The following is a 13101-nucleotide window of genomic DNA, read 5'->3' as shown; positions in this document are numbered from 1 at the left end:
TGTGCTCATGCTCACAGTAAAAAGCAAAATAAAACTAAATAAAAACCCCAATTTTACTTACAAGTGGCATTCATGAAGTAGGAAAATTTTAATAAACTTCAGCTCTTGAGTACATGATTCTTCAGTATTTCATGTGACAAAAGAGGAAGTATATGTAAAGCACGTGCGCACACTGAAGTGTAAGGTAAGTGTCTTACAGAAAAGCACTTGGTAGTTATTTGTCTTGCTGCCTGAACTAGTTGCTTTTTTTCAGGGAAAACCATTTCACTTGGAAGAATGAATAACATTGGGTGTTTGGAGGATACTTCAAAAAAAAAAAAAAACATGTTCATGGTAAACAACTGCAGTATTTGTTGCCATGATAAGATTTGAGCTTTTGAGCAAAAATTAGAATTGTTATTGTACTTGCCACCATGAGCTTGACAGCTTCCTGGTACTTAAAGACTCTTCTGTTGACATTCCTAGTGATGTTAACAAATGTGATTTTTGATAGTAAATAATGAAGTGACTCAACATTTGGAAGATCTGCATAGTTAATTGAAGTAATATTTCCATATTACTAAGGCATGATAAAAATTTAGGCATGTGTAAAAGTCCATTTAAAGTACAGAATGATTTTAATTTGGATGAAAAATTCATTAATAGACTTTTCAGATTGTAAGATGAAATCAGCCTTTAAGAACAACCACTTGTTGAGTTTGGGTATAGTATTCATAATTACATGAAAAATGTTTCTCCCTTTTACTATTACGTACCTGTAGTTAACTCATATTTTCTTCATGTGCTTTGATCTAAACATAACAGATCAAAGGCAGAAACGTATATGCAACTTAGCTGTTTTTTACTAAGCTAGACATTAAAGAGATTTGTAGGAATCTAAAACCATGTCATTTTTCTTGCTATAACTTTTTGTTTGGGAAATACGCTTATTTTTCATAAATATATGTTATCTATACTATCATGGAAGGGTCTTTTAAGTGAGTTAATAAATAAACATGTAAAAATTCTTTAGTTTTGACTTCCATTATAGAAATATCAGTAATCCATACCAGTAAAAAGATGTTTATGGTTCTCAAATTTTAAGTGTGTTAAAGGGGCTCTGAGACCAAAATATTTGAAACTATTGACCAAACTACTGACCAAAGTGTTAGAGAGTGGGAATCGTACACTTATTATTCGTTAAACTAAATAGACTCTTTCTCTAAAGAAGGGTGTAATACTCAGACTAGATTTGGAACTATATGGACAGAATAAACACGGTGAGATCAAAGGTGGAAGGTGAGAAAGGAGGTCAGGTGAGAAAAATGAGTTATGGGAGAATCTGAACCCATTCAGCTGAACTCTATCTCTGAAAGCTGTTCTAGCTAAGTGGGATGATTTTTAAAGCTACTCTGGCTTTTCCTTGTTGTTTCTTTTTATATGGTATTTCTTTGAGAGCTCAATCATTTTCTAAATGTTTTAATTATGAATGACAAAGATTTAGGGATCATGACTATGCAAGAAATACTGGTAATAGCGAAGTCTAGATTCTGTTATATATATTTTAAATGTTTTCTTCTTGAAACTCAGGTGTTTGAAAGAAGATTTGATACTCATACTTCTCAAACTCTTTCAAAAAATTGAAGAGGTGATACTTACTAATACATTTTGTGATGCTACTATATAAACCTGATGACCAAAACTCGGCAAGAGTACCACACAGACCAGTATGTCTGAATAATATAGATGAGGAAATCCTAAACAAAATACAAGCAAATGAAATATAATAATATAGTAAAAAATAATATGTCATGATCAAGTGGGGTTCATTCCTAGGGCACAAGGATGCTTCAACATACACAAATTGATCACTGTAATATACCACATTGACAAAATAAAGGATAAAAATCATATGATCTTAACAACAGGTGCAGAAAAAGCTTTTGATAAGATATATCCATTTATGAGTAAAATACTGAATAAAATGGGCATAGAAGGAAAGTAACTCAACATAATCATGGCTGTATATGACAAACCCTCAGCCAGTTTTATACTCAGTGGTGAAAAACTGAAAGCTTTTCCTCTAAAATCAGGAACAAGACAGAGATGCCCACTCTCACCAATTTATTCAGCATAGTTTGGAAGTCCCAGCCAGAGCAAGCAGGCAAGAGAAAGAAATAAAAGTCATCCAAATTGGGAAGGAAGGAGTAAAAGTGTCACTTTTTGCAGATGACATGATTCTCTATATAGAAAACCCTAAAGATCCCCCCAAAACCATTAGAAGCAACAAACAAATTCAGTGAAGTTGCAAGATAGAAAGTCAATTTACAAAAATCCACTGATTTCCTTTATACTAATAGTGAAACTTCAGAAATAGAAATGAAGAAAATTCCTTTTGCAGTTGCAACCAAAAGAATAAAATACGTAGGAATAAACTTAACAAAGAATGTGAGGAACCTATATACGGAAACTACAAAGCATTATTAAAAGAGATTGAAAAAGACATGAAATGGAAAGATGTTCCATGTTCATGGATTGGAAGAATTAACATAGTTAAAATGTTCATAACAGATCATTACCAAAAGCATCATATAGATTTAATGCAGTCCCCATCAAAACCCCAAAGTCATTTTTTAAAGAAATAGGCCAAAAAATCATCAGATTTGTATTGAACTACAAAAGATCCCGAAGAGCCAAAGTAAGCATAAGAAGAAAGAACAAAGTGAGAGGTATCATGCTACCTGACTTTAAATTATACTACAGAGCTATGATAATCAAAACAGCATGGTATTGGCAGAAAAATAGATACACAGACCAATGGAACAGAATTGAGAGCCTAGAAGTAAAACCATATGTATATGGGCAAATAGTTTTTGACAAAGGAGCCAAAACCACACAATGGAGGAAAGAAACTCTTCAATGAATGGTGTTGGGAAAATTGTAAAACTACATGCAAAAGAATGAAACTAGACTGCAGTTTGTCCTGATTTATGAATTATTTCAAAATGGCTCAAAGACCTAGATGAAAGATCTGAAACAGTAAGTTACATAGAGGAAAACATGGGTACTAAGCTTATGGACCTGGATTGTGGATGACATTTTATGAATTTGACCCCAAAAGGAAGGGAAGTAAAGGCCAAAATAAGTGAATGAGACTATGTCAAACTAAAAAGCTTTTGTACAGCAAAAGAAACCAACAACAAAACAAAAACACAACCAATTTACTGGCAGGTAATATTTGTAAACAACAACTCTGACAAGGGTTAGTATCTAAAATATATAAAGAACTCTTATTATTGAACATCAGACAAACCATCTAATTAAAAAACAGGCAGAAGATCTGAACAGATACCTCTTCCAAGAAGGCATAGAATCAAGACAAGTTATGACAAGTGTTGAAGTGGAAAGTGGAGGAAAGGGAACCATCATTCTCTGTTGGTGGGAATGTAAACTGGTACAGCTGCTGTGGAAAACAATATGGTTATTCCTCAAAAAACTAAGAATAGAGTTAGCATATGGCTCAGCTCTTCTGGGTATCTACCTGAAGAACTTGAAAACACTTATTTGCAAAAGTAGTGCACCTGTATATTCATTGCAGCTTTATTCATGGTGGACAAGACATGGAGACAACTGAAGTGTCCTTTGATAGAGGACTCGATAAAGAAGATGTACATATGTCCTGTGCAATTCTACTCAGCCATAAGGAAAGAGAAAGCGCTGCCATTTGTGACTACATGGATGGACCTTGAGAACATTATGCTAAGTGAAATAAGTCAGAAAAAGCCAAGAACCATATGATTTCACTCATATGTGGGATGTAAAACTGAAACTCACAGACACAGATCATAGTATGGTGGTTACCAGAAGGAAGGGAGTGGGGGCGAGCAAAGGATATAGGGGACCGAATAGATGATGACAAGAGATGATTTGACTTTCAGTGGTGGGAACATAATGCAATATACAGATCATGTATCTTAGAAATGTGCACTTGAAACCTATATGATCCTGTATGATGACCAATGTCATCCCAATAAATTTAGTAAAAAGTCTCAGGCTTTTATTCTAGTAATTCAGGATTTGGTTCTTAGCTTTTGTGGTGGGAGGGCTATGTGCTTTAAAATATCGAGGAAGAACAAATTTAAAATTCCAAGGAAATTTTGTGTATATTCTTTGAAATACATGTAACATTAAATGGACTTATGTATTTTATTATAATGTTCAGATGTACATTTTTCATCTATTTGAACAGTCACATGCTCTGTGCCAGATACTAGGATAAACTCTGTCCTTGTGAAGCTTGAGGGCAAGACAGTTGTGCAGACACTTCCAGGACAGTGTCACTGCTACTTAATAGGAGTCTGGTGAAGGAGTAGCTGGCCTGGGGCTGCTCTGAGTAGTTAGAGGCGTCAGGTAGGCACTCTTGCTGGGCCTGAGGTTTGTAAGCTTCCCGGGAGTTTGCCTAGTGAAGGACATCAGGGAGGGCACAGGGAGTGTCACATGTAGAGACACTGGGCATTGGAAAGTTTTATTTTGTCTTGGGAAGTATAAATATTTCTGAAGTATACAGTGCAAGGATGAGTGGCAGGGATAGAACAAAATAGAGAGGTGAAGTCAGGTCATGAAAAGACCTTCTGTCTTCTATTTGGAAGCCTGCCTTTTGAAAGAATTTGAACAGGGGACTAGCAAGCTGTTAATAGTGTTTTAGAAGTGAATAGTCTTGTAGTAGGTTAGAAGGACGTTTAGTAGGAGTAGAGTGGAAATTGGAGGTAGGGGAGGCCCTACAGAAACTTCCTCAAAAGTACAGAGTAGAGTTGATGCCTTGTTGAATGTAAAGATTTATAATTTGGATGACATAGGTGCTGGGTAAAGCCATAAAATGAGGCAGTGCCAAATAAAAGGGGATTAGGTTTTAATGAAATTACTAAGCCAGGTGCAATACACAGTTCAGTGTACATTTTATGCCCTTTTTGTATTTATATCCTTAAGTCATTAAAGGGTTTTTCTTTTGAGATCTGTCATCCAGAGGAAGTCATCATCGCAAACCATTCATCACATTTGTGTTCCTTTGTCCCTACCACATGTTAACCAAAAACTTTATCTAAAAGTTTTATATTCTGTCATTATTACATTTCCAATATTTTGGTGACATTGAAATTAAAACTAAACTTTGTGTTGTGAAAATTCATAAATATTATAGAGGGCATTGTGTACGGATATTTTACCCAATTTTTGTGTAATTGTACCTTCCAGATTAGTTTCTAGATTAAAGAAGGTTGATTATTCTAGACTAAGGAAGGTTTGTGAATTTCTATACTGAAATAATGGATCAGCTTAGAATAAAATAAGGTGAATTGTAATAGAATTTAATGTCAGGAAGAATTCTCTTGCTTTCTTTTCTGTCCTCTAGTCTGCTAACTTGAATTTTATCCTTTTCTCACTAAAATGCTTCCACTGAGAAGGACGTAAGCGTAAAAAGCACAAAAAACATTTTAAGAAACCTTTTAAAGGTCTTGATCGCTCAAAAGGTAGGTAAAAGTAGTTTTTATGCCATGTGTTATTTATACACATTGCCGCTTAATTTCTGTCTTCTAAGGTAAAATGAATGTTAGATTACAATGTAACTTCAAAAATAAATAGTAAATTGGAAATTCATATTCATATCTAAAATAAATCTAAAATAAAACAAGGACACTAGAAGAGGGTCTAATTTCCATTGAGTAGTGCCTTAGCTGTCCTTTGGTGTCATTGATTATGAGGCTTGTGAAAATTTCAACTCTTATGCTTGTATATTTCTGTTTTTTTATAGATAAACCAAAAGAAGCCAAAAAGGATACATTTTTGGAAAAACTGGCAACTCAAGTAATTAAAAATGTACAAGTAAAAATCACAGACATTCACATTAAATATGAAGATGATGTAAGTTATTTCAGGTTCCTTAGTGTAGATTAGTAATTAAATGTGTATTTTATATTAACTTTGATATGCCTACATATGAATTCTTTGTGCCCAGTTTTACATCATGATTGATTTTTCCTGATGAGTACACTGCCGTTTCTCCTCTCCTGTGATGGGGCACTTGTGAGCGCCAGTATGTAATAAAACCACAGTGCGCTCCTTTCGAAAGCTAATACGTGAGATTGCATTTGATCTTCAGTATTTAGTTTGAATTTTGTTTGTCTTAAGACTTATACTATTCTAACTTTAAGAACTAATTTTCTTTTTATACTGACAAAAATTCTTCCAAGAGATGCTGGATTACCAATTATAGTGGCAGTTGGTGAAGAGAGGACACAACCCAGGGCACTTGACTTGCTAGTGCCCTTCTTTTTATGTTCCATCCAGTTGAACTGAATACCCACATCTGCTCATGTACATGGGCAACAATGCACTTAAAGATCTAACTCTATTTATAACTCAGAGTTTAATGTTACTTGGTTAAGAACCGTTTTACTGATTTTATTTATTGATTGTATTTTAGTTAAAATATAGCAAGTATTGCTTTGTTTTAAAGTTTGAAACATGTAAGAAACCTTGAGATTTTTCATTTACCTAAGAAATTGGAAATATTCTATTTTCAAGACGTATTGGCATTGTTTTTTGTTTTTAATTTGCTTTTTAAGTTTGGATTAAATTAAAGCAATACTGACATTATGGGTTTTATTTCCCCTTTCTGAGAAATTTCTTATGTAAATTAATGTTCAGTAAGACATGCTTGCAGTTTTTCTTTAAAATTTTTTTCTTTAGTTTTTTAGTACGTATCACCTCTAACTTATACCTTTGGTTTTATGTAGTAATTAAACTGAATTTTGTTGACAAATAAATGTTTCAAAACCCCAACTACTCATCAGTGCCCTTATGTAAAGCAAACTTAGGAGAATGAAATCTAGCCAACACGTCATGGAAGTGAGAGAATTATTCTTAAAGGTAATAGCATATTGATGAATGAGGAACCTCAGTTGGAACTGAAACTAAGCATTTGTTAATGAGCAAGTACAATTAGAAAAGTACATTATTTCTCTCTCTCTAATGAAAATACAGAGATGCACAGGAGTGGGATAAATTACATCATTTATGTTTAAATTGATGCCATTGACAAAATATATATTAAAATAATTTAAAAGGAAAATAATTTTAAATTGTAAAGGAATCTTCATTTTAGATTTGTCTTTAATGCAATTTACCTTTAATTGTTGTACCTAGAAGAATAATGAAAAATATAGTAGAGGAAGTGGGAGTAAGGAAGGTGTTAGGTTGGCCAAAGAGTCCATTTAGTTTTTTCCACAAAATAAAAGATACATTTTTCATTTTCACCAGTAACTTTATTGATTTGGATAGTTTGAGTATGTTGGCTATCTCCTGCCATTGGCTTCTAGTGGGGAGAGGTCAGGGATGTTGATAAACATCTTCCAATGCATAAGGCAACCCCATGGCAAAGAATTTGTTTGTCAAAATCTCAGCAGTACCAAAAAACTTTGCAAACCACTTTGACATGTTCTATCAGTCACAGCACCTCCTCCATAACACTGCACAAATCTTTTCTTTTGCATTTCAGTTGTGTTTTTTACTTTTCTTGAAATAACAAAGCATAATATACTCAAAATGTTCGTATTTTCTTCACTTTCAATATTAAAATGGCTGCACAAAAAGTCACCAATTCTGATAGGTTTTTTTTTTAAGATTTTATTCATTTATTTTTTAGACCGAGAGGAAGGGAAGGAGAAAGAGGGAGAGAAACATCAATGTGTGGTTACTTCTCCAATGACCTCGCTGGAGACCTGGCCTGCAGCCCGGGCATGTGCCCTGACTGGGAATTGAACCAGGAACCCTTTGCTCTGCAGGCCCACACTCAATCTACTGAGCTACACCAGCCAGGGTGATAGGTTTTTTGTTTCTTTTTTAATGAATGCAGATTGGACAGCTGTCATAATACAGTCTAACAAAATTGTTTCGAATGCAGTTTAAGACAAGTAAGCACTATTAGAGCCATTGTACAGAAAAAAATAAACTTTTTGGCCAGCCCACTATAGTAATTTATCACAAAGATGCTCATTGGATGATAGTAGTTTGTGAGTAATACACAGGCAGCTGAGGACTTAGTATGTTTCATTGAAGTTCCTTTTAATCAGCTACAAGTTATTTTGAGCTAATTATCTGTAGGTATAAAAAGATGAGTGTGGAAATAGAGGAGAATATGTTGCCATAATCATAATATATCTGATACCAAAAAGCTATTCATACTTTTCACTTGTCACATTCTACATATTTCCTGCTTGAGAAGGGTTTATGTGACTGAACTCTGGAGTCACTGTTGGGTGATTTAGAACATTGTTTTTCCATTGTCTTTCTAGTTTCTCTAGGTTCTGTCACAACCAGAAAACTATGACTGGGATGTTTTCTAGATGTTTAAAACAACAACACTGTACACATTGTGCCGTAATTTAAGCACTGTTTAAGTGCTGGGTAGATTCGACTTAGGTATTGAAGATCAAAAATAGAACAAAAGCTTAATATAGGCAGATTTGGGGTTAAGAGACTAGAGAAATTAAATATTAAGAATCTTAGGTATTTCTATCAAAATAAATTTTTGAAGTGTCAAGGAAATTAAAACTTAAAGAGATAGCCCTGGCTGGCGTAGCTCAGTGGATCGAGCGCGGGCCTGCGAACCACATGATCGCAGTTCGATTCCCAGTCAGGGCACATGCCTGGGTTGCAGGCCAGTTCCTGGTTCCCAATTCCTGGTTCCTGGCAGTAGGTGCATGAGAGGCAACCATACATTGATATTTCTCTCCCTCTCTCCTTCCCTTCCCCTCTAAAGATAAATAAATAAAATCTTTTTAAAAAAAGAGATAGTTCACATGTCTAACTGTGAACATCTTAACTGTTTTAAAATAATTTAGTGGCAGTGTTATTCTCTGTGACACTTTGTTTTATTTATTTATGAAGAATACCTTTAATGTTATACATGAAGAGAATCTCTTTTTAACTATCTTGACAAGAATTTGTTTAGTTGTAGTGAGTCTTATTTCTAGTAAGAAAAGAGTTTCACTGGGGCCCTGGCTGGTGTAGCTCAGTGGATTGAGCACGGGCCTGCAAACCAGAGGATCGCGGTTCGATTCCCAGTCAGGGCACATGCCTGGGTTGCAGGCCAGTTCCCTGCAGGCCAATTCCCAGCAGGGGACGCACGAAAGGCAACCATACATTGTTGTTTCTCTCCCTCTCTCCTTCCCTTCCCCTCTAAAGATAAATAAATAAAATCTTAAAAAAAAAAACGAGTTTCACTGGGGAAGTATGAAAATATGGATAATTTCAGCCATGTTATTGCCTTCTTCCTCTCTCTTTTTCACAGTCCATTTGGTCTGTGTCACGTATTTGTAGTCTAATCCCTCTGTGCTGCCTGTTATAAAGAGGGGAGCCTGGACTCACCTTCATCATCAGTATATTTTAATGTCACCTTTCTTCTTTGATAGATTACTGATCCAAAGCGGCCTCTTTCGTTTGGTGTCACGCTGGGAGAACTTAGTCTGTTGGTAATGTTGGACTTATTTCAAATATTTTGGAACCTGTAAAATATTCTCAAGTCATGGGGTCAATTGCCTAAAATCAACTTTTGCTACAAATAGCTATTTTATTTTATGTATCATCTTTCTAAAACTCTTCTAGGAGTTCAAAATCTTTAGTGATTACTGTTACAGTCTCTAATTATTTTGATTTGTGTTTTAATTTAACAAATACCCAAATATCAATATCAAACATTCTGAAATATAAAAGCTGTCTGTTAAACATGTAAGAAAGTAGGGGAGGATAAATTTCTATAGAGTCATGTTCTTATTTTTGGTTAGGTAGATAGAATTTCCAAGTAACTTATATGTGTATATGTATTTGTATGTACGTGTGTGTATCATCTGAGATATATGTAAGTAATTTATTTTGATTAAGTATTTTATATTGTAGTTTGGTTTTTCTCTTAAAGGTCTTTGAGGATGGAGAGTATATATATCTTAATTAGCCACTTTTTCCCCATTATGGGCAAGTAAGTGGTAGGAAACATGTTTTAAAGTTAAGGGCAGTAAAGAGTACTGTCCTTACTGGGTATACGTTTGCCTTATGGTTAGTTATATGGATAGGGCCTTAGAGAGGGAAGAGGAAAAATGAAAGAGAGAGACTGCCAGAGGAACAGAAAAAAAGGTCCTGTTTACCTGGAGGCCTTAGGAACACATGCATACAGAGATAGAGATACATATTGAGTGGAAGCCCTAAGCAGAAACATTAAAGGAAAAGAACTAGAGAAACAGGAAAGGGAGTCAGGAAGCTAATGTTTAATATTCAGTTTGTCATATGCATATTTCCAGAGTGAATTTGAAGTAACTTACTATCAAGAATACCTTCAAAGAGACCAAAATCTGTGTCCTGGAAGGTAGAAACATACTTGTGACAAAACAAAGAAATGTGAAATAGTCAAATACTTGCCATTGACTAATAATACACAGGCATAGTAGTACATAAGAATGATGCCTAGCATTCCTAGTGTGTGCTGTTTGATTCTCTGTATCTTGGCTCAGGCTCTTCATGCTGTTTTCTCTGTGCATAGTATGCTCTTCCCTTTGCCTGCCTGGCAGTTCTATTCAGATTTTAATACGTGTGTGAGATAATTAGCTTGTCTTTTTTCTTGTTCCTTTTTTATTTCCTTCTTAAGAAGAAAAATAAGAAAATATTTTAAGAAAATACCTGTAACATGTTATTGTACTGGTTACCATGTTGGGCTCCTGCTACTAACATTCATTCATTCACTGATGCACTATAAAATAAAATGCAGTATTGAAAAAGTAACGCATTTGGCACATTGGCTGGCTGCAACAGTAAACTGACCTCTTTTTGTGTCCATACCATTTCTTTCTCCTATCTTTCTAATTATAATTGAACTCTGTAAGTAACAATCTCCCCACCTCTGACCTGGATCCTGTCCTTCCCCATGTCCTCAGGAGCCCTCCTTGCCTTCATCTCTTCCTTCTTTCAGTTTCCTTCTCTTTCCTAAATCTTCATCTCCCTTTCCTCCATCCCTGCCTTCCTCCACCACACTCCTTTTTGTAAGCATTTAAATATATTCAAGTGTCTCCTTACAACAAAAATTTAAAAGCCTTTTCTGAACCTTCTGTTCCTCCCAGGGCCCATCTAGCTACCTGCCTTCTTTTTCTCTTTTTTCTAACTAAACTTCTTGAGAGAATTTTATGCCTTTTCTTTCTTTCCCCACCTCCTATTGACTCCCTACCTTTTGTACTCTGACTCTAATACTCCACTGAAACTGTTCTTAGCAAGTTCATTGGCAGCACCCTGGCTGCTAAATGAGATTAGTTTATTTCACGGCAGCATTGCCGCCATGCCGACACTGCTGACCACGCCGATTTCCTGAAAACATGGTCTTGCTTTCCCTATTCTCCTGGTGTTCTTCCCACTTTGCAATAATAAATTGATTTTTTAAAAAAAGAATGTGGACCCTTTTTAATAGCTTATAGGCAAGTTCTCTGTTATTAATCATACCCAATTCCCTTCATACTTCAGACACATAGTGGCTCAGTAATTATTTTCTGGATGAATTAACTCATTTAAATTGGAACCTACTCAGTTCGGTTTTCACTGTTGTTCCTTCGAATTTTGTCTGAAAGATATGTAGAGGAGCAGATTGCTGGAGCAGCCAATATGAGCTGTGTTTGCTTTCTTCCTAAGTTACTTTGCCATAGTTTACAAATATTAGAGTACAATTTTGAGATACATATATATATGCACACTGTATTTCACAGTTAATTCTTTTTTTCTTTTAGACTGCAAATGAACACTGGACTCCATGTGTATTAAATGAAACAGAAAAAATTATATACAAGGTATTAGACTATATTAAAATTTCTTGATTTTCTTAGGTATGTACATGTGTATTTTCACGGGAAACCTTGATGGAGCAGAATGTGCCATTGGAGTGGGAATTAAACATCTAGGGTCTAGTTTTGGTGATGCTACTTAATATAAAAGCCACATGACTAACTTTATAAAACCACTTAACTGTTTTGAGGCTTAGGTTTTTCACCTAGCACATAAAGAAACTGTACAAAATTAACATATCCCAGCTTGTATTTTATGGAGCATTAGGTAATTGAGATACTGGATTTGTAGAAAAATATTCTGTGGTCAGGTAAGATTACTGACTAAAGTATTAAACCACACATGTAGTTGAACAGGTATATTTCATTTTGTTTTAAATTACAGAACTCCACAATACTTTAAATATGCTAATAAACATTGTGAATATTCAAAAGAGATATTTAGTATATAGCTTTCCCCACCTCGTTGATCATAGAATCCTCTCCGCTAACTCCCCACTGTGAGTAGCCATCATATCTATTGGAGGAATCATATTGTTTCATTCAGCAAAACATGTACAGGGGCTGTTAAAAACTAAATTCTCGCCCTGGCTGGTATGGCTCAGTGGATTGAGCACTGGCCTGTGAACCACAGTTGCCGGTTCGATTCCCAGTAAAGGCACATGTCAGGGTTGCGGGCCAGGACCCCAGTAGGGGTTGCAAGAGGCAACCACGCATTGACATTTCTCTCCCCCTCTTTCTCCCTCCCTTCCCCTCTGTCTAAAAATAAATAAATTAATTAATTTAAAAAACCCCTAAATTCTCAATAAATATTAGATAATTGAATGAATGGATTCCCTTGGAAATAGTTGCACAAATAGTTGCACTAAATGGAAGCACCATTTAGCAAATACTAGATTAATAATAAAGTCTGAATAGCATGTATATATTTTCCTTCATTTTTACACTTAGCCAAAAGGCTAAAAAGCTGTTATTTTCCCCATTTTTGCATTGCTTTCTTTCCGTTAGAAGTTTAAAATGGCAATTGGGTAATTTTAGAATACTGAACATGAGAAGAATCTTTTAATATTGGTCATAATTTCAATGTATTAGTTGCTTGACCTCTTTCCATTTTTCTTTTACAGCTCATCCGACTTGATAGCCTTAGTGCCTACTGGAATGTAAACTGCAGCATGTCTTACCAGGGATCAAGGGAACAGATTTTGGTAATTTCTGTTTTTACCTGGAAGAGCTAACTACACTCACTAAATTT

General features: G+C 35.1%; 1 protein-coding gene across 5 annotated transcripts in view; it reads left to right on the top strand.

The window, feature by feature from the left end:
- VPS13C (vacuolar protein sorting 13 homolog C) overlaps positions 1–13101 on the top strand; it is a 183916-nt gene that overhangs the window by 27564 nt on the left and 143251 nt on the right. For 3 of the 5 annotated variants that reach the window (XM_037054030.1, XM_037054031.1, XM_037054033.1), the window contains exons 6-9: positions 5786–5895; positions 9447–9506; positions 11796–11855; positions 12974–13054. In XM_037054030.1, coding sequence (XP_036909925.1) covers positions 5786–5895; positions 9447–9506; positions 11796–11855; positions 12974–13054 — 311 coding nt within the window. Of the gene's footprint in view, positions 1–5438; positions 5505–5785; positions 5896–9446; positions 9507–11795; positions 11856–12973; positions 13055–13101 lie in introns of all 5 variants that reach the window. The other 2 variants (XM_037054029.1, XM_037054032.1) reach the window with 1 other exon arrangement.

The sequence above is a fragment of the Sturnira hondurensis genome, unplaced genomic scaffold, assembly GCF_014824575.4.
Source record: "Sturnira hondurensis isolate 20B ecotype Veracruz unplaced genomic scaffold, ASM1482457v3 Scaffold0008196, whole genome shotgun sequence".
Taxonomy (NCBI): Eukaryota; Metazoa; Chordata; class Mammalia; order Chiroptera; family Phyllostomidae; genus Sturnira; species Sturnira hondurensis.
This window is presented reverse-complemented; position numbering and strand designations above follow the sequence as displayed.